The sequence below is a fragment of the Erigeron canadensis genome, chromosome 8, assembly GCF_010389155.1.
Source record: "Erigeron canadensis isolate Cc75 chromosome 8, C_canadensis_v1, whole genome shotgun sequence".
In the NCBI taxonomy this organism is placed as follows: domain Eukaryota; kingdom Viridiplantae; phylum Streptophyta; class Magnoliopsida; order Asterales; family Asteraceae; genus Erigeron; species Erigeron canadensis.
The window spans coordinates 26,138,446-26,162,650 of record NC_057768.1 but is presented as its reverse complement, the minus strand read 5'-3'; the positions used below and the strand labels follow the sequence as shown (position 1 = coordinate 26,162,650).

Here is a 24,205-nt window from a genome sequence, read left to right as displayed (position 1 = left end):
CATGTTATGATCTATTGACTTGTGCTATGTACTATACATCTGTTGCATCCTATATTCCGCCTTAGCGGGGTGTCACATATTTCCAATTGTTTGTATGCCAATCAAATTGTTGATCGTATATACTGAAATTTCATAACGCAATTAGAAATTTGAAATGCCCATCAATATATTCCATCAAGATATTTTGGAGAAAACTGAAGGCATGTTAATCTTCCCATGATCAATTATTTTTATTTTTATATAATATATGTGTATGTATATACGAGAGTAAGTATCTGTGCGTTGCAGCGGTGAGATGGTGGGTTTGATAGGTCATAAAGTATCATAGAGTGTGATAGCTAAATGCCTTAACCGTACGGGTTCCGAACTCGGATTTAAAAATTCGTCGAAAGTATATCGAATGACATCTCTAATGAAAGAGCATGAAATTTTAAGAACACCCATATAATTTTTATAATTTATCGATATACGGGTTTTGAGATAAAAGATTTTGAATAAATTAAAGAAATAAATGATTTATGGATGAGAGAAAAAAAAAAGATTGGTTGAGATTTGAGGAGAGAGAGAGAGAGTATTATAGTTATTTTAGGTAAATGAGAAAGTAAATGTTAAAACTTAAAATTTAGACAGGAGAAATTTGCTTTATAATATACTATAGACTAATGTAATATAAATATGTACTATAGTATAGTATTTTACAAGTTAATATGGATTACGATGTAATATTAGCAAACCAAGTCCTACACTACTCAACGAGCAATTAGCTCAATGGTATAAGGTTTATCATACAAAGATAGTTTTATCTATGTGGTTTTAGGCATTTTAATAGAGGGTTTTACCTCCTACGAAGATGAAAGGACCTTCTAACACAGATTTGTTATTACGAGCGATTGATCTAGCTACACCTTATATACTTATAAGGTTTATTGTAAATATAAAAAAAAACCACTTTGGGTTTCTCTCTCTCCACCCTCTGCTCTCTCACCACTAACGGCTATTTCTACTGGACCTTGGATCGAAGATTGAGCCTATGATTTCGAGATTCAGATCGTGTATTTGAGATTGAGAGTTTGAGATCGAGATTATTCCCATCCGGTTAAAGCTTCCACTCCGGTGGATCTAACCCTATTTTTTACACTATTTGGGCCGGAGGTTCCTTCCACTTCGGTGGATCTGGAAGCAGCCTCCCTACTTTATGTAGGGGTAAAGTCTGTCTACATCATACTTCTCCCGTACCCCGTCTTATACCGGGATTAGGTACCGTTGTCGTTGTCGTGATATAGCTACACCTTAAAAAAATTAAAAAATTTCCTACTCCTGGAGTCCTAGCTCATGAATTTCGTGGCCAATTTTTTTATTGACCGGACTATAAAAATCTAATCATTTTCATCCTTTTTGTGACTAACCGGCTATGCCACCGCATCCCCTCCTAGTCTCCTACCTTCAACACTCAAATTCACAAAAACCCACTTCTGTCAGACTCTCTTGTGTAACGTCGCGAAGAAAAAAAAAACAAAACAAAAATAAAAAAAACAATGCCGGTAAACTTAACATCAGTTATCGTAGCGGTAGATGGCAGCGAAGAAAGCATGAACGCATTAAAATGGGCACTCGATAACATCAAGCTTCGACCCGACGGATCTCTTGTCATTCTTCACGTTCAATCCCCGCCGTCCATCGCCTCCGGTCTTAATCCCGGTGCCATTCCCTTTGGTGGTCCCAGTTCAGTTTCCTTTCTTTTCCAAATTCTGTATCTATCCATATCAATTACTTCCTTTAATTTACATAAAATAGCGACTAAGTTTCAATTTTTACAAATACTAGAAATTAAGTATCAGAATTATCCAATAATAAAATTCCAGTTTGAGATCTTGACAGGTGTAAAGAGTTAGTTTGTGCAACTGATAAAAATTAATTAGAGTTTCTTTTTTATTTTGAGTAATTTATATACTTGATTTTTAGATTTGGGAATTCATGAAAAGTTCACTATTTTACACAAATAACTCTATAGATTTTTGTGAAAGTTTGTTGGGTTTTGATTATGTGATGAATTAGGTGAGGTGGAGGTACCGGCATTTAACGCGGCGATTGAGGTGCACCAAAAGCGGATTACTGATGCTATTATAAATCATGCTCTGAAGATATGTGCTGATCAAAATGTTAGTATTTTTTTGATTTATGGCATGATTTTTGATACTTTTAAGTTTTTAACTTGTCACCGTTTTGCTGCTTTGTGTATCTAACTTTCTTACCGTCTATTGTATGTCTCAAACTTTCATTTTTGGCTATTGAATGTATCCAAATTTTTTTTTATACCTTGTAAACTGTTGAGCTGGTGCCGATTTTGATGATGTGTTGACAACTTATATGGCTGTCATATCAGCAAAAATATAGGTAGACTGATACTTACAGAAGTAATGAATTGAAAGTTTGATAGAATAGACGTTTTGAAAGTTTAGATACTCATAATTGAAAAAATGTGACAATATACTTTTTGGTAATATGAATATTTTTTTGCTTTGGTAGTAGAGTATAACTATTTATGGCAGTCTGATTAGTCGTGATAACTGAAATGTGTAGTAAGATTATTATAAGATCTGTTATATTAGCCTCAGATGGTATTTTAGTTTATGCTTATGCCAAAAATGACCATGATAAGCAACTTAATTTTTTATATTGTTGACAAAATGTATGAAGTTGTAAATAAATCATTCTTTTGGGAGCTACATGGAGTTACAGGTTCAAGTTAGTATATGCTATTGACTTGTATTAGATTGTGATTTTGTTTTATTAGGACAATTGTCGAGAGAAAGGTACATAAGAGTGTGACATGAGTCTGGCAACATCCGACCCTAGAGTTGTATAGCCCTTATGTCTGGATCTTCTTCAAACGTGGTTCTTTAACCATAAAGCTAAGCTAAGACTGGCCAGATCTGCTATGTGCATGTACTTTACATCCTGACCTCTCCGGAAAATGATACTGACTTTCACCCTTTTTGGTGTAAACACATGGAAGGCACCATAAGAAATGAAACTGTGACAGAAAGCTTTGAGGCCTCCCCGGTGACATAAGAAGTACTTCCTTTGGAGTATAATGCATTCATTTAACAATGCAAGATCTAGAATAAACACATCACACAGTGTGATTCACACTTGGTCGATATTTACTTCTTGGTCTTTATTTTGTTGAGGCTGCATTACAGATACGGGAGATGTTGGCGATTAACAAACATTGAATCCTATTGTTATTAAGCTCTGAAATATTCTTAAACAGTCATTACAGAAGTCATTCGCTTTATATGCCATTTTGAATATGTTCTTCCCTGAAATACTGTTAGTGTGAGTCATTCACTTGGTCGATATGACTTGTAATTCATTATGCAGATTAGTTTGCAATTCGTTCTCTTGATATTTGTTTCCGCTTTTATGCCTGAGATTATTTTGATTTTACTGATTTAGAAGTTAATCGTAAAATTAACTACTGATGCATTATATCCTAAACTACCAGGCGGAAGTCAAGACACATATATTGATTGGGGATCCTAAGGAGAAAATATGTGAAGCTGTTGCGGATCTGAAAGCTGATTTGCTTGTAATGGGATGCCGAGCTTATGGTCCTATCAAGAGGTAACATTATTGCCTGCTGCATCCATTCTTTAGTCTGTAAATATCAATGAAAAGGGAGAGAGACACATGCTTGTAAAGAAATACTTCTATACTGGTCTGGGTTCTGTCCACCAAAACATGTTTCAGGATATTACAATTGGATTAATGCATCTACAACAGTTTTACGTACAAGTCATTCACAGCAAATGACGTTAGCTAGATGTACACTTGTAATGCTTCATTAAAATGAGTAGTTGTCTATTTGGAACTTCACGCAATGATGGGGCCTTATAAGTGAACCAGTAACGCAAGTTACCTTTGAGGTTGCTCTGAACTTTCCATGAAAGGGATTGGGATTCAGGTATAATAAAAAATAACAAATTTCACTGACAAACAAAGGGTAAAGTCCATTAAATTGCAACGTACTTACAATTTTGTCCCAATATAGGTAATGTGATTGATGTTATGTGTTCAAATGAACATGTTCTAACTTTTTAAACAGTAAATGTAGCTCCATATAAGTGGTTCACACGTGACCTGTACATATTACTTAAACTAGCATATATCTGAAAATTTATTATCTATAATTAATGGTACATTTTTTGAAAGTTTAGCACCTTTAATGGTACATATTAGAAAGATTATTACCTTTAATGGTACGATTCTTGAAAGTTTAGTACGGAGTACCTCTAATCCTCTATCAATCAAGATAGGGATTGAATTCGTAATCGGTTACCATGTTACTTATGTTGGAACCAACTTTAAAAGTTAACTTATAATAGTGTTTTTGGGAGTACAGTACCTACCTTGGAATAAGAGTGTAAGTTTGCTATTTAGTGGACTTTTACCTAGCAAACAACTCAGATGATGAATAACGGAGAAGTGATGAGAGACTAATCTAGTAGATTTAAGTAAGCAAATGAATGTGGTTGAAAGTTTTTGGACTGTATCCCATGAAGATAGTATTATAATTGGCAACTATAGTGTTTATTGTAAAATGTGCTATTCCATCCTAGTTAGCCCCATCTCCATTTACAACTATGAGAAACTCTCGATTTTAATTTTTTGTTAGTAATTCATGTCATTGGCCAAGTCAAAAGGCCATCAGTTATATTGTTAGGTTTAAAAGTGTGTTTAAAACTAAGAGTTTGTGACTAGTGGAATCTAAAGGAGATATTGTTATTATACTATTTAACAAGTTAACTGGTCTTTTAGCTTCTTATATTACCATGAGAGGACCGGATGATTTCAAGGCCTATAAGAGAATAGTAACATGTTCTTGAGTAACAAGTAACGGATAAAAAAGAAGGGAAGGGAAGGGAGACAAATTGCGTCTATAAGCTCTATCTTAAGGATGAAAAGTTTTGTTAGGCAAAAATGTTTCCTAGAGAAATAGTTAATCCCACGATCCCAAATAATATGCTTCTTTTTGGGTTGGTTTTAAATGAAGTATGCTCTGCCCAGATGTAATCAATACAAACTATTTATAGCATTGCTTGGATCCACAAGGCTTGGGATTTTGGATATTTGACTAATCGTCAAATACTTGCTCCCATACTGTGTTAAGTCAAATGTGGATTTATTCTGGGAAGGAGGCAGTAATTTAATAAAATGACAAAAGAGGAGAGTCAGGGGAGAACCAGAATGACTCTAACTGTTCTGTTTACTTAACTTTTCTAATCATTTGGTTATACTAGCTAGGTAGTAATTAGTGAGGAACTACAGATTTCATCAGGTTGACCTTTTCTGAACCATTTACTTGTGAATGGGCTTGATATGAGTTATGTTATATCCTCGAACAAGAAATTTAGCTAACAAGGGAACAACGAATGGGTCAAAAGTAACCCAAAGTATATGTTAATGCTATTATATATGGTTTTTAAGCGTCTTTTTGTAACGAGTATTTTAGTTTTATAGAGTTCAGGGGGTGTAAGTGTCAATAATAATAGTACAGGGTGTACTGTGTGTCATATTTGAATTGTTTGTTAATTGGTGTTAGCCGCCTAAGTGAGTCAACCTGTCAAAGACGGTTATTGTTGTCTTGTGTATATATACCAATTTGTGTAATAATAATCCTGATTCAAAAGTGTAAAATCATTTCTTCAATCTCTAAAATTCTCTCTTAACACTTTTAAGCTTAATTTTCTTTAATTATCGGTAAAGTACTATTGTCTATGCAGAATGTTTATGGGAAGTGTGAGTAACTACTGCTGCAACCATGTGCCGTGCCCTGTCATGATATTTAAATAAGAAAACTTTACGGATACTGTTGTCATCGCTTGCCTGGAGACGTTTGAGGTAAACTTCATCACATTTTTCAATTTTTGAAGCGTTCTTTTTCAATGCAAAACATCTTTCAGTTTCCATCAATTCATGAGACATTATATCAGATTACAGGATGGACTATCCTAACAATACGCTCCCTGTTAAATGAGCTTTCTTAGTGAAGCAACACTGGAACATAGGCTGTTCCTTTGACCACCCACCCATTCAAATCTGAAAAGTGAACTGTCATTGACTATCTATTTTTAACATAAGAGTCTTCTCCAGTAATTTAGATCACTACTTCTCAAGTATGCCAATTTTACTCTCGTGTAATTCCTTTGTGTTACCGTTTGTAACTTTATATTGATGTAGTTGGAAAGTATAAAAATTAAAAAATCCTTTAATTATATATCTAAAAATATAAATCGAGGAGGATTGGTTTTCGCAATTTCTTTTTATAATTATATAAAACAATGCAGCCAAATACTCAGCTCTGCATATTTGAGTTTGTTTGTCTTCAATTTGGCGGATTTGCAACTAGTATTATGTATGCTAACAAACATCATATTTATACTCTCTTTAGGTGATCGGCTTTTCATCAGCTTCAGTGAAGCATGTATCCAAGGCAATACTGTATACTGTTTTGTTCCAAAATCAGAGTATCTGTTGTATTTTTTATGCGTAAATCTGTTGTACAGTTTTGCTTGTGATATGCTTCTTTTGTTGTACAGCTTTGTTTTCCTTGTGTTGTAAATTGTTGTATGGAATATGCTTCTGCTGTTGTAAAAGTGTTATTTCGATTTTCGAATAAAAGTTATGCCTCAGTGTGGATGATAGGCATAGGCTGAGTAATTGTTGATTAAATTGTGTGTAATCTATCACTTGTACGAAATTCATTCAATAGACATCTGAAATAGGATCTGTATTTATGTTAACACATCTTGTTATGACAAGTCAAAAGTGTCATTTGTAACTTGATAAAATAACTTGGTTTCTACAGCGATATTATAAGTGTTAGGTCCAGCTTTGATGAAAGTATCTTGCCCTTTAATGTAGAAAGATGGTAAAGAGTGTAAAGCTTTTAGCATCAAAGAGTTTAATGTGTGTATTAAAAACCACATCTGCCTCAGCCTTCATTACCACATACACTTCTTCACATTTTCTCATAGCCAGCCCGTTATCTGGGTTTCCATTAACATGTCTGTTTGCTCATCATCGACATCAGTCAGTTCAGTTACACATCTCAAAGTAATTGTTCCAGTTGAATAGTTTTTAGTGAACCAAATGACATCTCCATTGACATCTATGAACACTAATCTTGGGTAGTCTTCAAGGGAATGCTCCATTAAGCCGGGAAGATATCGTCCAAAATTCATCAGATATCGTTCTTTGCTCCTCCGTCTTCTGTATATCTTTCCTCCAGATCAACGTTAAACCATGGATCTTACGGCATGGAGGATGGAGAAGAAACAGCAAAGAAATCTCCCATCTTTTTAAGACTGAAAACATCATGTTTTTTTCAATTGAACAACGAGACCCACATTGCAGATTTCTCAAGACATTCCATATATGATCGTAGACCAAAACTCTATACCCGGCCCTTATCAACACGCACAGTTGGTTGATCGTCATAGTGTTGTTACACACCTATGACAACGACGTGTATAGCATCTATTTCGAGTTATATCTGTTATTTCATTTTGTCACGTTATACTGTAGTATCATACTGGCTAGTTACTGTATACGATTAAGTCTCTTACCTAAAGTCTAAACACAAATAAATTGCAATTAGAAATAAATAATTAGTTTACTGTAGCCAAAAACTACATTTATTGTTAAATTAAGATCAGTGTTGATAAACTAATAGATTAGATATGAAATGTCAAAAAGTCGCTTTGGCCGAGTGGTTAAGGCGTGTGCCTGCTAAGTACATGGGGTTTCCCCGCGAGAGTTCGAATCTCTCAGGCGACGTTACTTTATTTTATTATTATTATTTTTTTAATTCTTATAACGTTTTATCACTAGGCTCTGCTTTTTGGAGATTGTTAAGCATGATACTTGTGAATATATAGAAAAGTACCAACACGTTATTATGTCTAGCTTCAATCATTGCTTTTATTTTACGTCTGGTGTATCCCGACCAAAATTTTTGGTATCGCGACTATATCTCTCCAAAATAGTGTGGGCCCCCTGTCTGTAATGGCAAATCTGGTAGAATAAAAGCGACCTTCCTGTCATTAATAGTTTGGTCGGGTTACCAAAAATATGATCGGGATATCAAGCGCCTTATTTTATTGTTGCGCGTTTATTTATTTATTTATTTATTTCTAGCTTAGGTGTTTTTGAATATGTAATGATTGGTTTTAATGCATGAAATAAATGAATGTGATGAATACAATGGCTATATATATAAAACCCGAACTTCCTCTGATCTTGATCTACATTTGTTTTACATCACACGATACGGGAGATGCATAAGATGAAAAATAAAAGAGTAGATAAATGGATACATATGAGACCGGCCATTACAAAAAAAATAAATGTGAATGTCGGGAGAAAAAAAAACTCACATGGGATTCCCTCCATGAGATCTACATCCTTTTGCATAGACACGAATTTATAAATTTAATAAATAAAATAAAATAAACAATGAAAAGTGTGTAATAGACAAAGATGAAATAAATGTATTTGTATGTTAGTAAACTTGTTCAAAAAAAAGTGATTTGGGTAAAAATGAAATAAATGTATTTGGCATGGTGTTCATTTAGTAAAAGCTCCATAGACGAATTTCACAATCTTCTTCTTCTTCTTCATGATCAATGGCATCGAAAGAAGGCTCATTGTGCATGATATCATCATACGTTGGGGAAAAATCGAAGTTGCACCATGGTGCAACCATTGACATCAAGGTGCCATCAAGAGGATCATTTTCTAAAGAGAATCTTTGATTCTTCCCATTAAATGATGATGACTGGGATGGGGATAACGGTGATAACGGGGACGACGAATATGATGGTGATGGTGATGGTGATGTAGATGTAGATGGAATGGTGGTGGCAGCGATGGCGGCTACCCTTTTAATAGATTTTGGAGACATGGTAGTGGTCGTAAAAGAGTCATGATCATATTGGTTTGGAGAAAAGTTAAGATTCGCAATAGGACCCTTAACGCATAATAGCGCCGCATCATAGGCTCTAGCAGCTGCGTCAGGAGTAGAGTAAGATCCTAACCATATACGTGATTTTTGATTTGGTGCCCTAATCTCGGAAACCCATGAACCCCAACTTCTCATTCGTACTCCTTTGTACTTTTCTTTGTTGATTGATCGTGGTGGTGACAATGTCGTCGATTGCAATGGCAATGTCGACGACACCGATGTGGATGATGATATGGACATTGTCGATTTTGGCTTGTCTTGGATCTTTTCTTTTTTCACCATCTATAGGTAATGACTTATGGAAAATGCACTATATGTAGATCTTAACACTAAAATCAAATGCTAAGTGGCAAATCTTTGCATGAAAATGAACCAAATATAGTAAATATATTATAATTTGATGAGTGTATATATATATATATATGTTGTGTGTGAATTGTGATGATACGGTCTTTTTGAGGTAGGAATAATAGGGCAAGATGTATATATAACAGCAAATGAGATGGGAGAAATATTTGTTTCTTTTATTTATTTATTTATTTATTCTTTTAGCTTTATTTCAACGTTCAAACAGATAAATGTTTCATAAAACTAAGAAATAAACTATTCAAAGAGGTGTGAAATCTCGTTTGCCATTGGTTTCATGGAGGGATGCAGTATTTACAATAACAGCTCTTGAACTATAGAAACCTGTTCTTTTGAGTCCACTATTCTTTTAATCAATAAAACAATAGCACAAAAAGTGATCATTACATTATAAAACTTATTAATGGAACTATGATTCTATGAAAGTAACTTTCTAGTGTACCAAATGGTCATTTGTGTAGTAAATTAGTAATTATATCTTTTATCTTATACGGAGTATATGTGTGTGTATGTATGTTTTTAAATATCAACGTATATAATGAACAAAAGAATTGGTAATTTTTTTATAGTACTCTCCATTTCATTTTAAGTGTTTTAGTTTGACTTTTAAAGTTTTTTTTCTTTAATATTTGACCGTAAATGCTTTTCATTGTGTTATATAATACTTGATATAAATTATAAAAATGGATTGAGTTTTTAATCTACTTTCCAATGATATAAGTTTTATCAACTATTAAAAAATACATACAAAAATATTTACGGTCAAAGTTAAAATAAAAAGACTTTCAAAGTCAAACTATGATACTTAAAACCAGACGGATGGTATCAAGTTATCAACAGTGTGCAAACCTCTCTTACACAATATGCATATATTACTAAAAACTCAAAAGTAACACACAAATGGACGATAACTATGCTTATACTAATAACAATTACTTTTAAAAACAACTAGAGAAATTTTGAATGCAAAAATTATTTCGAATACAGCATAATTAACTAATTAAGTGATGTACGTAGTTATAAAAAATAAATACAAATCATATGATATACATTCTCACATCTATCTTGGAATTTATGTTTACCTCTTGAATTCTTCCAAACCTTTTACTAACCAATAACCATCCTGATTTTTAATATCTAGTTGTCAAAGTTTACAACATAAAGGGGTCCTAATGAAATATAGTACACTTTTGGAGAAAATTTCAAAGCCAACCATACATTTCAGAAGATGTCACATGCGACCCCATTATATTAGTCTCAATTATTAGACATGTTCTAGACTTTTTTGACTTAGAGACCAAGGCAACCATCCACATGATATGAGCAAAAAAAAAAGCAGAAACAAAGGTAAAGGCAACATATGATGAATGAATTTGAATTTAGACATTGTTAGTTTTGTTGTAAGACGATGATTGTATATACATAAAAAGTAAAAAGAGATCTATGGAGATAAAATATGATCGAAATGAAGCACTTCAACTTTAACGTGTATTGTCGTTTCGTTTTCAGGCTACTTTATCTAATGTTTAAACTCAACTATATTTTCCAAATGCGAAGACGGTTGTAGTACGTTAATAATCGAATGCAACTATTGATTTTTATATGGAGTAAACTGATATATATATATATATATTGAGCACGATATCGATAAACTTTCATTTAACCTTCTTATATGGAGCAACTAATATATCTATATCTATACTTCCATAGTATTTGGGGCTTCTTTCATTTTTATAAAAAAAAACTTAATCTACCAAAAAATATTGTTCTTCTTTTATTTACTAATTTAAATATCTCCACCTAATATAATAGTAATCTTAATAAATTTATTTAAAAATACATCTCTCAACTGTTAAGATAAATACATTACATTTTTTTACATCAATTACTTTTACATTAATAACCACACTGATGTCGCCGCCAACGTCACCACCCATCATCGTCACCATCATTTATGGATGTCGCATCACAAGAGCATGTAAGTAATTAATTAAAATATAAAAGATAATAGTAAAATCACATGTATATATACATGCTAGATTCACCAACGTAAAGCTCACCCTTTTGCCCTTCACCTTGCTCCTTCACCCCGTACCTTTTGCCTGGACAATGCAACGGTGTTGACTGCCGAAGTCCGACACATAACACTATCACCTTGATGAGTTCTTTTTTTAATTTTATTTTAATGACATGTTAATCTACATCTACTTCTTAATTAATTATGATCTAGTATTTATATATATTTTTATAACAATATTAATTCACAAGTTTAAATAAAAGTACAGTATATGAATTTAAAGGACGTTAATGTAAGCCCTTCACCCCTTACCTTTTGCTCAGAAATTCAACGGTGTTGACTGGCGAAGTCCGACACACAACACTATCACCTTGATGAGTTCTTTTTTAAAATTTATTTTAATGGCATTTTAATCTACATCTACTTCTTAATTAATTATGATCTAGTATTTATATATATTTTTGTAACAATATTAATTCACACGTTTAAATTAGAGTACAGTATATGAATTTAAAGGACATTCAAGTCATTTCAGTACTATTGCACAATAAGACATGGGTAGAGGTTGTAGTACATAAATGCTTGGTTTTTGGTTTTTTAATACAATTATATATTGGTTTTGGAAATATGGAAAATGGTTCTGGAAATTATGGAAAACCATGATATCTTTGTACCAAAATATTCTAAGTATTTAGCTTTAAAAAATATTGTGCATGTTAGGGGTGATGAACTTGTAGAAAACATTTTGTCCTAGGATTCTCACTTGTAAGAAGCTTTTAGGATTTTAAAAATAGTCCATATGTATTATAACCACAAAAATTGATCGGTATATATGCTTTTTCTAATACACATGCCCATAGATGATCAAATAAACTTCAAGTCTTCAACAATATCAATCCATTACTTTTTCTTTTTGTAATAAAGAAAGAAATACATTGAAAAGAAAGATAACCAGGGTGTTTGAAGCTATACATATTTCTAGTATTCTACTGCCTAAACCAAATTCTGAAATAAGCCATTTTTGTTAACTATACTGATTGTAGTAGTGCAATATAGTATAGGTATTATAGATATGCATAGATCCAGGTTAAGTCGTACATATCTGAGTCATAATGTTCAAAAATTGCTTTAATGAATGAAATACGTCACAACTTGTTTTTATGGCTTTTTATAGTCTCCATGCGAGTCTTTTATTATGTGTAGTTCTAAGTGATATTTAAATCAAACAATTTGATTTATTTATGAAAAGTATTACAAACTAGACACAGTTGACGTATAATTGTGGTAAACTAATCAATTAATATGATACTGATATCACTTCCTTTTTAACATAAGTTTCCGATCCATTTTACAAGTTGACTAGTTCCAAGACGACTCTCCTACGTATTACAAATAATAGCCCATAGTCGGCGGGGTTGAAACTCTTTAACCACGAAGGTAGAATATATTCAAAATGGATTCCATGTTCACCCGACCCAGCTAGTTTCCTGAACCCGTCTATCATATATATATCACGTCATGTAAGTTAGATATATGTTAATTTCAATTTAAATGCTAGATCGGCAACAATTACCCAAACTAGATGTATGTTGGCACGATACGGCAGCAATGGTGGTGACAGTGTGGTGGTGGTGACGGTTAGTGGTGGCGCCAGTGGTGTTGGTTGTGTGGTGGCAGCAGAGGTGATGGTGATGACGGCGACGACAGGTAGTGGTGGCGACAATGGAGGTGTGATTATAAATATAAAAGTAATTGATATACAAGGTATAGTGTAGTTATTTTAATTTATAAAAGTTGGAGAATTAATCTATATTGTAACATATTTTATTAAGGATAGTTTAGGTAATTCATAGATTTGATCGTGACTCCGTGAGTTAAAAAATATATTCAATTTATTTTTATAGATACTAGCATGGTACCCGTGCAATGCGACGGTGATGACGACGACGGCGGTTTAGTGGTATCGGTGACGGGTGGTGATGACATCAACAATTGGTGTCGAGTGGTGTAACCATGTAAGTTGATGTAATGGTTATTGTGTAAATATTAAAAAAGATAAGGACCTAGAATATAAATTAACAATATAAGGTTTTAAAGTGTAAATTAATTCATTAAGGGTAAATTCGATAATCTCTAATAACTCTTTTCATAGAGTTTGGTTATTAATGGTAATTTAGTACTTTTGTATCTAACTATTTTCTAACACTTTCTTAAAATAGGGGGTCGATGTCATCACCGCCCATCACCGACACCACTAAATCGTCATTGCCGTAACCGCCGTCGCATTGTGCGGGTAACATGCTAGTTTTTTGTAATATATTCATTTTTAAAGTATATATAACCACGGATAGGAAATGAAAAGTTTGTAAGCGATTAACATGGAAAAACATGAAAACAGTAATGAAAATGTAAGGTTGTGGCTTGATCTTCGGCTTTCTGTTAGAACAAAACATAAAAAAAATTAAAACAATCAACAAATGATATTCCTCACTTTTCCCTCCTCAAATTTTCTGACGAAAAATAAAATAAAATGTATGTTATTCTTTCTACCATTATTGTGATTGATATAATGCTTAAATTTAATCTATCAGGACCATTTTTATGATGGATTGAATTTTTGTTATGATTTCAGGTTATCTGTTTTTTTGGAATGATTTGACACCCATCGAATGCATATTCGGACTGAATTGAATGATGCCTAATTCGAAAAACATTAGTTCTGATTCGAAAAATAATAATTCTGCCTCTAAGAACAACACGGGTGATACGAAAAATAACAATGCTGATCAAAAACACAACAATGCTGATTTGACAAAAAGTAATTCTGGTTCCACAAAAGACAATCATGATTCGAAAAACAACAATGATTTGAAAGCCAATGCTGATGTTCCTCCGTCTCAGGTTTGAATTCTGAGCTTGTCATACATCTAGTTATTCTGTTATTATTCGATAATGCAGCCTCTATACTATAGGAAATGACCAAAGGAAGAATTGAGTTTTAGATTGATATATGGATGAGTTTTTTGTTTGTTGATAAGTTGTTGAATTTGTTGTAGGGAGATGGTGGTGTTTCTAATTTGGCACCTACGTATGGTGCAACGCAATCCTTGGAGAGGCAAGGTTCTCGTAATGGCAACAAGGTTTATTCAATTTTTTTCATTTGATTTTAGGACTATGTACTACTTAAATAAGTACTGTAAGATTGTTTTTAAGTTATAGGGCAACACTGGTCACTGTATGGCATGTTTACTAATTAACTGTTTAATAAGGATTTTATAAGAACGTTGAAGTTGAATACCGACCTGATTGATGACTTTTGGAAGAAAATATTGAGAATTAAAAAGACGAGGAAGATCTCGTTTTTGGCGTATTAGACATCTGAACGATAGTTGACATGATATTAGACTAAGTGCTAAGTCAAGTGTTGTTTACTGGAAAATGGTATAAATTTGGACCACAAAATTGCTTGCTATTTAGGACCTTATCTCAGATATGGACATGATATTGTTACCATCTCTCTTTCTTGTCGGTTTTTGGATTTTTGCAGTCAATATCGTTTTTATAAGAATCAAATTATAGCATTAGCAAAACAAACTTCAGATATCTAAAGTTAATAACTTGCAGGTTTACAAAAGCGGGCCACTGTTTCTGTCATCAAAAGGTGAATTCTCTTCATTAATCAGTGCCAACAATTTTTTTTCTTAATGGTATTCCTATTCTCATATGGGAAATATCTTACTCATTGCATGCTTATAAACTTTCATTGGAGCCATAACAATGAGATAACATATGGCCTAAGAAAGTTATTTAAAGAAACACAAACTGTAGTTCTGTATTCTTCATGTATATCGGGCATTTCTTGTTTATCACAGAACATTCTTCATTCATACACCTCTAACACCTGAAAGTGACCGAGATATGCATAATTCAAAAGAAGCACACACACATTGTTTTGGCAAGCACAATCCTGTTTTAGTGTTTTTCTGCCATTTCTTAAGTCTCTAAGTTACACTTATGTAGGAATTGGCTGGACCTCATGGAAGAAAAGATGGTTCATTTTGACGGACACTTCATTGGTCTTCTTCCGAAGTGACCCAGTAAGTTGCTTAATTTATAGGGAAGTCTTTCAGATGTTAATGGTGAAACTTTACACAAAATTCAACTGTAACTCTAATTTTCGATTCTTTAAGATGTTAATGGTTCATGAATAGATTATTCTTCTTGATACAGAATGCTAGTTCTGAAAAGGGAGGAGAGGCAAATCTAACCCTTGGTGGCATAGACCTCAACAGCTCAGGCAGGTAGGCTTGCTTTCTAGTTTCCGTGTCCTGTCCATCATTCTGTGAACTGTCTTTGAACAATAAGAATCATTATATCTGTCCTTTCTCTGCCAAGTAGTTATACTTTTTATGTATATTTCAGTGTGGTTGTAAAAGCAGATAAAAAACTTTTGACGGTACTATTTCCAGATGGCCGTGATGGGAGATCATTCACTCTTAAGGTGTGTTTTTCTATATACCATACTGACACACACTGTGAACTCTTGACCTTATCGCTCTTAACATTATTTTCTGTACCAACTGATGCTTACTGGTTATAAATACTACATTTTTTTTTCTGAACATTGGTTTTAAATACTATTATAGGCTGAAACTTCCGAGGATTTATTTGAGTGGAAGACTGCATTGGAGGAAGCTTTGGAAAATGCTCCAACTGCTGGCACAGGGGTGGGACAAACTGGTTTATCGAAAAACGAGAAGGGTGATATCGCTGATGGTTCTCACGAGCAGTGTAAGCCTCTTTCTATTATTGTTGTATGTCCACAAAATATGTTAAGTGTGTTACGTTCGTTATTACATGTATGTGTTTCGATGTCATTTTCTTTTTTCATTTACTGAACCCGTCCAAAGACTTATTTCTTTTCATTGTTTGTATTATTCAGCAACAAAAGACCGTTCGTCGCCAAAATCTCTTGTCCTTGGTCGGCCAGTTTTACTTGCATTGGAAGATATAGACGGGACTCCATCATTCTTGGAGAAAGCCCTTAGATACGTAGAAGATCATGGTAAGGTTCTGTGAACGTTCTATGTAAGAGCTTATTGTTCACCGGCTTAAATTTTCCTAAACCTTCCATCTTTCAAGTGTTCTTATAGTGAATATTAAAATTCATTATGCAATTATTCTAAACATGACATGGAGATACATGACCATTAGTAGAGTTAATCAGTAGTCTATTTGGCAAAGTTTTGGGGTCTCTATTGATTAACCCTTGTAAAACTTACATACTTCCACATTTATGCTTTATGACTGATGAAGTGACAGTACTTTTCCAGGAATTAAAGTTGAAGGAATTTTACGGCAGGCTGCAGATGTAGAACTTGTTGAGCGCCGAATTAGAGATTATGAACAAGGTAATCTTCGACATATAGACATACGTCGCACTCACACACAGCACTATGTTGCGTAATGAGCACTATGATTTATGATTTCTGGATGTTTTGGAAGTTCTAATTAGAAGTTTTATATGGTTTGGTATACAGGGAAAACAGAGTTCACAGAAGAGGAGGATGGACATGTTATTGGAGACTGTATCAAGGTACATGTGAACACTGAATATGCGTTGTGTTGGCCGACTTTTATTCGATTCTTGATTCTTGATATCTGACTTTTCCGTCTTCACCATATTGTTTCAGTATGTCCTCCGCGAATTACCATCATCTCCAGTCCCGGCATCTTGCTGCAAAGCTTTACTACAAGCATATCGTACGTTTGTTTAGTGTTTGTACAATATTGAATGCACATACTTTATTACTAATAAAGAAATTTTTATCATTGACTTGTGCATCTTTCTAAAGAATCTCAGTTTACTGAAGCAACGTAACATGTAATTATATCAAAAACTATATTTATATAAATCATACACACAGTCCATCCTTGTCAACCTGCTACATTAGACTGATTTTGATGTTGTAACCTTAGGCGCAGACTCAAACTACATGACCAAAGTCAGATTGAGTTCTATGATGTTTATTGTCAAACTCGAATCTTTTGCTTCACTTTAATATTAACTTGAATATTACCATCTTATTGTGAGTGAATTGTCTTTTTAGCATGTGTTTAGTGTTGTTTTAACTTATACAAAACAATATTAAATCAAACAGATAAATTTATAAAATTGCTTTATTCCAATATATGTTTTCTTCCAGAAACCTTATGGTGTTGAAATATGTTTTATAAACTTGAAATATGTACTATAATGGTGTCTTCTTAATCCTTATGGTATCTAAGTGCATAATATCATTTTCAAACATTATTCATGATCTTTGAATTTATATTTGATTTGTGTTCTACATTAATGACATACTTTTTTAGGAACCGATCGGGGATCAAGAGTTAACAATATGCGTGCAGCTATATGTGATACCTTTCCAGAACCAAATCGCCGTTTATTGCAAAGGTAGTTGATAACATCACCAAGTTTCTATATTCCGATCTCTTCTCCTAAGAAATGGAATTCTTAGGCCTAGTTCAACATAAGTAAGCCAAGTGACTTGTCCGGTACAAGTGTTTGGGTTGCTTCGGGCTATGAAAATTATGCAAGGATAGACATGGGGAGAACACTAATACATTTAGCAAATCAAGATAGTCGTATTTGTTGGAAGTTTATCATGATGGGTCAATAAAGGAAAGGGAAGTAACGAGTCAACCTGATCCAACCCACCTGTTTTGTATCATATGCCCATTGTGCCCGTATTGACTTTAAACCGCTATCCAACCTGGCCATTGCGTCACCTCTACCTCTTATAGTTTCAATTTTAACTTCTCCCCATCCAGTCTCGTTACATTACATCTTTTAATGCTCTCACTCATATTCATTTGTTTCGTGATGTCTACAGAATTTTGATGACAATGGAAGCTGTTGCAGAGAACAAGGAGGTGAATCGCATGAGTGTGTCGGCTGTTGCTGCTTGTATGTCACCGCTACTTCTTCGGCCCCTTTTGGCAGGTGAAGTTGAGCTAGAGAACGAGTTCAATATGGGTGGCGATGGATCTGCGCAGCTTATGCAAGCCGCTGCAGCAGCTAACCATGCTCAGGCGATCATCATCACTTTGCTAGAGGAATATGATAATATATTTGGGGTATGCTTTACATAATCACCATAGTAACTTTACTCGGCTTTTAGACAAGTTTTCATATTCCTGGTTTATAACTGAATGATATATTTATTTGCAGGAAGGGGACATGTTATCTGATCTATACTCCGACTCAGACGAGAGTGGAAGTGAGAGTGAAGAGCTTAGCGATGACGATGGCTCTGAGGATGAAGATGGTGATTATTCATCTGAAGGTTCCCGTGATTCTGAACATGCATCAAATAGCAGTGAGGATGAGAGCAACAGACGTCGTCATGACAACAAGGTTCAATTAGTGTTTAGATATGTGGAGACATAGTATGATGTGTACATGCGATCTCGGCATACATTAGGTGACCTTGTAGTTTTTGCTTCTGTCTTATATTAGTATTTTCTTGAGTGCAGGCAAAAAAGAAAATGCCCATTGACAATGTGGACATGATAGCCGAAGAAAGGTAAATGACTATTCATTCACCTGTATATATAATTAACACACGAGTACTTTATGAGCGTATACAGCTTCAGCCTTCAAGTATAAGTTTGGAAGTTAACATTTTGATGAATGGCTGTCCTTAAAATTATGCAACTTTTTGTGAAATTGGAAGTATTCTTTTGTTAGCAAGAAAGTAAGACGACTTAGCATTTAGCACGATAATTTATTTAACTAGTAAAATTTTGAATAAAATCGTTGTATTCACTTCATCATTCTATGGAAACAATTTCACAGTTATTTACTTCATATGACTTTAGTTATTGATCTTTACCCAATGTTGTCAGGGATGAAATCTTCAGGCTTGAGAACCTCAAAACTGATTTGATGAAGAAAATTGAAGCTGAGGTAAGATACTTGGTGTCCTTTTCAATAAACTGTTGGTAAATGCTAATTTTTATGAATATAAACTCCATCTGACTACAGGCAAGGCATAATTCAATTCTGAAAGAGGAGCTGTTGAGTAAAAGGGATGCTTTAGGGGACCGTCATCTTGCTCTTGAGCAAGAGGTATGTATCATATTATAGATTGCATTAGATTAGCCATTTATACCTTTTACCTACAAACAGATTTAGTACGATTGTATATTTGTCTGACAGTTAACATGAAATGGGTCAAATGGATTGAAAGTGACTAGAATCCAACTCGATTCATTATCCTGACTGTTTTGGCACTTTACTATATGAAACATTTAACTTTTAAGAAGCATATCAAATTAACAATCCTTATAGTTACATTGGATAAAATTAATACGCATGCAGGTGGCAACATTAAAGGAACAGTTGAAGAGGGAAAGAGAAATGAGGAAAGTACTTGAGGCAGGACTCATGATGTCAAAGAAAATCTTGCCCGTGCCGGGATCCATTGATGAAAAGGTATGTTACTGATTAGAGGAGGCAATTTCTACGCATTTACTTATAAATGGGTCAATTTGGGTTCTTTTTTAAAAAAATTTATTATCATCTCAAACGGTTATAGGTTAAAGTAGATTGATCAAATAGGTTGAATGAGATGAACATCAAGCAAAGTCTGACTTTAATGCATACCACCTCCTAAATTGTTTTTAATAAATTTACATTATTACAATATTGTATATGTAGTTATAATTACCACTCGATCCATCCATTTTGCCACCTCTATTTACAATGTTCACTGGTTATCTCTTGTTCATGAGTGTTGGCTAATGTAAAATACGGAGTATTAACTTCTTGATGTTCTACAGACCAAGGCAGATCTAGAGGACATTGCCAAAGCAGAGGCTGAAGTCATCAGCATACAACAAAAACTAGATGATCTTGAAGTACACCTTAACCATGGAAAAGTGTAAGCTTACTTTCTTCCTATCACTCGTTAGGTTCTTTCTTCTGTTTTTTTTTTTTTTTATGTCTAAAAGTAGACATCCATATTTCTTATGTGTTTTTTTTTTTTCAATGTTTTTATTGTAATGAATGTTTTCAGTTACCTAATGAATGAAGTTCTTAACAAATGTCTCCTTTTGTATGAATATTTCTTTTTTGTATATTTGACTATGTATTCTTTTTGGTGTTCCGCGTGTGCAGAAAAGATAAGGAGATAGATCGAGAAGCTTCGCATAAGAGTAAGGTATAATACTAGAATCATGGTTTATAATCCTGGCGTGTTCTTTAGATTGAGATATAATACCGTCGATGTAGCAGCCTTATTTTGGCTGAACTTGTAGCAAAAGGTTGATAACCGGCAACACAAACTGGCCCAAAATTTTTACAGTTAGCCTAGATTGTTTTTTTACTAGAACCCATAATGTACCATTGAACAAGCTTTGAGCTGACCACACTTTTGGATCTTAAGACCTTCAGTTAATCAAAAGGGGCGGGTTGGGCAAGTTGTGTAGTTGACGGTTGGCCTATATAGGTCATGTTTTAATATGGTCTAAATTGACTGGGTTGGGTTGGGTTGGTTGACCACAAACACTTTTTCATGCATTTTCCTTTTGTTTTTACTTTTAACTAGGGTCTGACTTAATGTGCTACCATAACTAGATCATATCTCTGAATGATAGTTTTGTTGTTTGTTACAGGATAAAAAGGAGCATCAGGACAAACAACCATTCCACTCTTTTTCTAGTAGAAAGCATCTAAACCATCAATCGGATTCAACACGCAAAGGAGAATCAAGTATGAGCAAGTCTTCTTCAACCACTGACAAAAGATCTAACTCAAGGGGTGAGGTACACATATACTTATAATTTTCATTTTTTTTAATCTCTATTCAGTTTCACTAAAGTTAATCCCTTAAAATGAAGCCAAGCAAAAGTATCTAGAACCAAGTTAATCAATTAACATGAAATATAACAATGTAAGATGATGCACGACAGTAAATAATACACTTCATGTGGTAAATAATACACTGCATGTGGCTTTCGACCCATTTGATGTGTTTTCTTTTACCTACTATTATGATAGAAGATAAAACGTATCCCGGATTGACCCATTTATGAGTAAGTGAGTAGAAATTTCCCCCTCTAATTTCTTTGTCGGGATCATGATCTAACTTGTACTTATGTGCCAGGCAACTAATACAAATTCAGCATTGTCAAAAATAACAAATAGACTCGACTTCTTGAAAGAAAAGCGCAACCAAATGACAAATGAGATGGAGACTGTAGATAATAAAGGTCAATCATCTCAAAAGCACGATAACCAATCACTTGACGAGTCTGACAACCAATCATCAGTAGATAGTTCATCCCAACATCAAGGATCATTTAAAAATAAGCCAGATAACCAATCACTTATGTCCCATACAGATAATTAGGTACAGGTTTTAAACATCGAAATACATGAAGATGATTAGAAACACCCACAATGTATACTCCAAAACGGAACCTCTTTCGTTGCATTTATATGTTGAAGTAGCCTTGGTAAGGAAACCATGATTTAAGGTGTGCCTGAATTGAAGTTGGCTGCAACTTGCAGCCTCAATGGAAAAACACGACATGGAAATGGTTCGTACGAGAAGTTAAATTTCTTCTTATGCAGTTATTAAGCCGCCCTGATGTGATTGTAGGACTTCTTGTAATTATTAGTGTTTTTCTTTGTAAGTGCAAAAACATTTTGTTATTGGTGTGGCTCTGCTATTTTTTTCCTGTTGTATGCCTCAACTTGAACTTCTATATGTGTTTTTTTCCCACTTAAAGATGTGAATGCTTGCTTGCTTGGCAACTACTCTATTTGATACATAACTAAAGTTCATACAAACATAACTTCAATATATTGGAATACTCATTTAACATAGCTAAACTTTAACATATGATATACTCATATAACTAGTTAGAATTTACCATTTTCGTTGAATATTGTTCTTCCACTCATCTTAGAAACAAAATCATTAATCAAACTTTTATAATCAATACCATCTAATAAATCATTCTCAATTTCTATAAATATTAACAAACTCCCAAACTTGAAAATGGGTGAATATTATAATTATTTATATAAATCTTTTAATTTAAATTGTAGATTAGTTTTTTATGTAATTTTAGTACTTAAATATCAGTTTTTTAAAAAATTACATGTAAGCTTAAATCTAAGATTTATAAATCCTTTCACATTACTGCACGGTAAGAATGAGCAAAAACCGAACCGGAAAACCAAAATCCTAAAATTCTGAACCGAAAAAACCAAAAACCAAACCCAATGGATTTTTTTAAACCGAACGACTCGGTTCAGGTTTCGGTTTCATGCGTAAAAACCGACCACCTAAAGAATTTGTTATCTCTAGCCAGATTATGAACAAAAAGCAAATTGACACAATACTCGAGAATAACAAGAACCCTAAATAGCACAATGTATTCCGTTAACTTCAAATCTCCACTTTTGATTACTTTAGCTTTAGTGCCATTAGGGTGACCAACAGTTAAACCAAGACTAGAGACATCAACAACATTGAACATGTTTTTATCAGAGTTTGTCATATGTTGATTAGCTCCAGAGTCAGAAATCCAGCCTTTGGCAGGTTTTTGTGAAGTGCTCACATGATTAGAACAGAAAAAAAAAATTTGAAATTTGAATTAAAAAGTTCATTTGAGTCGAAGAAGGTAAAACTACCTGCCATATTAGCCTGGGGTGAATTATGCAAGGTGTTTTATTAAACATTTTCATCAGTTGACTCATTTGCTCAGGAGTAAAAGAAGTATAAGAGATGGGACTGGCAGGCATAGAACTGGATGATGGAAGATAAGCAACAGGATTTTGAATCTTTGCAGCATTATTACTAGAAGAATTTTTCATGAAAGGAGAGAAAGAATTTCTTTTAACAAATCCACCATTTGGTCTATAAGGACTGCCACCATAACCAGGAGGGTAACCAACAACCTCATAACATTTTTCAATTGTGTGACCAAGTCTGTGACACTTAGAGCATTTAAGGTTAGAATTTGGTCCCCTTCTAGTTTCAAAATTTCTGTTATCAAAAGGTCTTTTTTTATTTTCAAAAGATTTAGCAACAAAAGCAGAATTTTGTGGTTTAAAATGAGCCTCAACAGGTGTGGACCTATGAGATTCCTCCCTTGAAATAATGGCAAAAGCTGTTTTGACACTAGGAAAGGGATCCCTGGTAAGAATGTTGCTTCTAATGGGCAGGTATATTTCATCCAAACCCATTAGAAACTGCATAAGCTTAAGTAACTAGTGGTGTTCTTGAAAACCTTTTGCGGCATTACAAGTACAAACAGGAAGCTTAATCAAAGAATCAAACTGTCTCCACAAAGCATTTAATCTGTGGTAATAATCAGCAAGAGTACTGCCATTTTGAGTAAGAGAATTGATTTTATGATGAAGATTAAAAGTTATAGATATATCCATCAACTTTGTCATAAGTTTCCTTAAGTTCCTTCCAAACAAACATAGCATCTTTAGAAAAAATTTGACCCAAATAGACTTCATCAGACAAAGAACCAAAGAAAGTACCACAGAATTACATCTATCTCATTGTTTAGCAAGAACTTCATTGTCAATAGGTCTATCATAAGTACCATCAATAAAACACAATTTGTTTTTGGTTTCCAAAGCAAGTTCAATTGCACAAGCCATATTTTATAGTTTTCAGTCCCTTTCAGTTTTAAACTAATTAAAGGAGCACCAGAAGTGCCACTAGCATGCAAATACAAAGGATCACTGAAATCAAAATTGC

General features: G+C 33.8%; 3 protein-coding genes and 1 non-coding gene across 4 annotated transcripts; 3 read left to right on the top strand and 1 right to left on the bottom strand.

The window, feature by feature from the left end:
- Nucleotides 1-1,418: 1,418 nt before the first annotated feature.
- LOC122578862 (universal stress protein PHOS34) lies at nt 1,419-6,806 on the top strand. The gene is made up of 5 exons (XM_043750910.1): nt 1,419-1,722; nt 2,056-2,159; nt 3,509-3,627; nt 5,787-5,904; nt 6,455-6,806. The coding sequence occupies exons 1-4, from the start codon at nt 1,536-1,538 to the stop codon at nt 5,854-5,856; spliced, it is 480 nt and encodes a 159-aa protein (XP_043606845.1). The 5' UTR covers nt 1,419-1,535; the 3' UTR covers nt 5,857-5,904; nt 6,455-6,806.
- A 954-nt stretch (nt 6,807-7,760) lies between these two features.
- Nucleotides 7,761-7,842, top strand: TRNAS-GCU. Its single transcript has one exon. It is a non-coding gene; the product is annotated as a tRNA-Ser (tRNA).
- Nucleotides 7,843-8,351: 509 nt separating this feature from the next.
- On the bottom strand, nt 8,352-9,463 carry LOC122580510 (ethylene-responsive transcription factor ERF013-like). The gene has a single exon (XM_043752786.1). The coding sequence runs from the start codon at nt 9,308-9,310 to the stop codon at nt 8,636-8,638; it is 675 nt and encodes a 224-aa protein (XP_043608721.1). The 5' UTR covers nt 9,311-9,463; the 3' UTR covers nt 8,352-8,635.
- A 4,642-nt stretch (nt 9,464-14,105) lies between these two features.
- Nucleotides 14,106-22,134, top strand: LOC122610500 (rho GTPase-activating protein REN1-like). Its single transcript, XM_043783484.1, has 22 exons — nt 14,106-14,312; nt 14,468-14,551; nt 15,036-15,072; nt 15,432-15,508; nt 15,642-15,712; nt 15,834-15,912; nt 16,058-16,202; nt 16,354-16,476; nt 16,745-16,822; nt 16,952-17,007; nt 17,105-17,174; nt 17,784-17,868; nt 18,308-18,551; nt 18,646-18,831; nt 18,951-19,000; nt 19,323-19,383; nt 19,462-19,545; nt 19,798-19,911; nt 20,259-20,359; nt 20,596-20,638; nt 21,093-21,242; nt 21,584-22,134. Exons 1-22 carry the CDS (start codon nt 14,106-14,108, stop codon nt 21,827-21,829), a joined length of 2,391 nt encoding a protein of 796 aa, XP_043639419.1. The 3' UTR covers nt 21,830-22,134.
- The last annotated feature ends 2,071 nt before the right edge of the window (nt 22,135-24,205 follow it).

What these genes read in the sequence shown, in the direction of transcription:
- LOC122578862 (XM_043750910.1), top strand. Translation starts at nt 1,536, where the DNA reads ATGCCGGTAAACTTAACATCAGTTATCGTAGCGGTAGATGGCAGCGAA. An exon ending in AGATATGTGCTGATCAAAAT is followed by an intron (nt 2,160 to 3,508) that starts GTTAGTATTTTT and finishes CTAAACTACCAG; the next exon opens with GCGGAAGTCAAGACACATAT. An exon ending in GCTTATGGTCCTATCAAGAG is followed by an intron (nt 3,628 to 5,786) that starts GTAACATTATTG and finishes TTGTCTATGCAG; the next exon opens with AATGTTTATGGGAAGTGTGA.
- LOC122580510 (XM_043752786.1), bottom strand. Translation starts at nt 9,310, where the DNA reads ATGGTGAAAAAAGAAAAGATCCAAGACAAGCCAAAATCGACAATGTCC.
- LOC122610500 (XM_043783484.1), top strand. Translation starts at nt 14,106, where the DNA reads ATGCCTAATTCGAAAAACATTAGTTCTGATTCGAAAAATAATAATTCT. An exon ending in TCTTCTTCCGAAGTGACCCA is followed by an intron (nt 15,509 to 15,641) that starts GTAAGTTGCTTA and finishes TTCTTGATACAG; the next exon opens with AATGCTAGTTCTGAAAAGGG. An exon ending in TTATTGGAGACTGTATCAAG is followed by an intron (nt 17,008 to 17,104) that starts GTACATGTGAAC and finishes ATATTGTTTCAG; the next exon opens with TATGTCCTCCGCGAATTACC.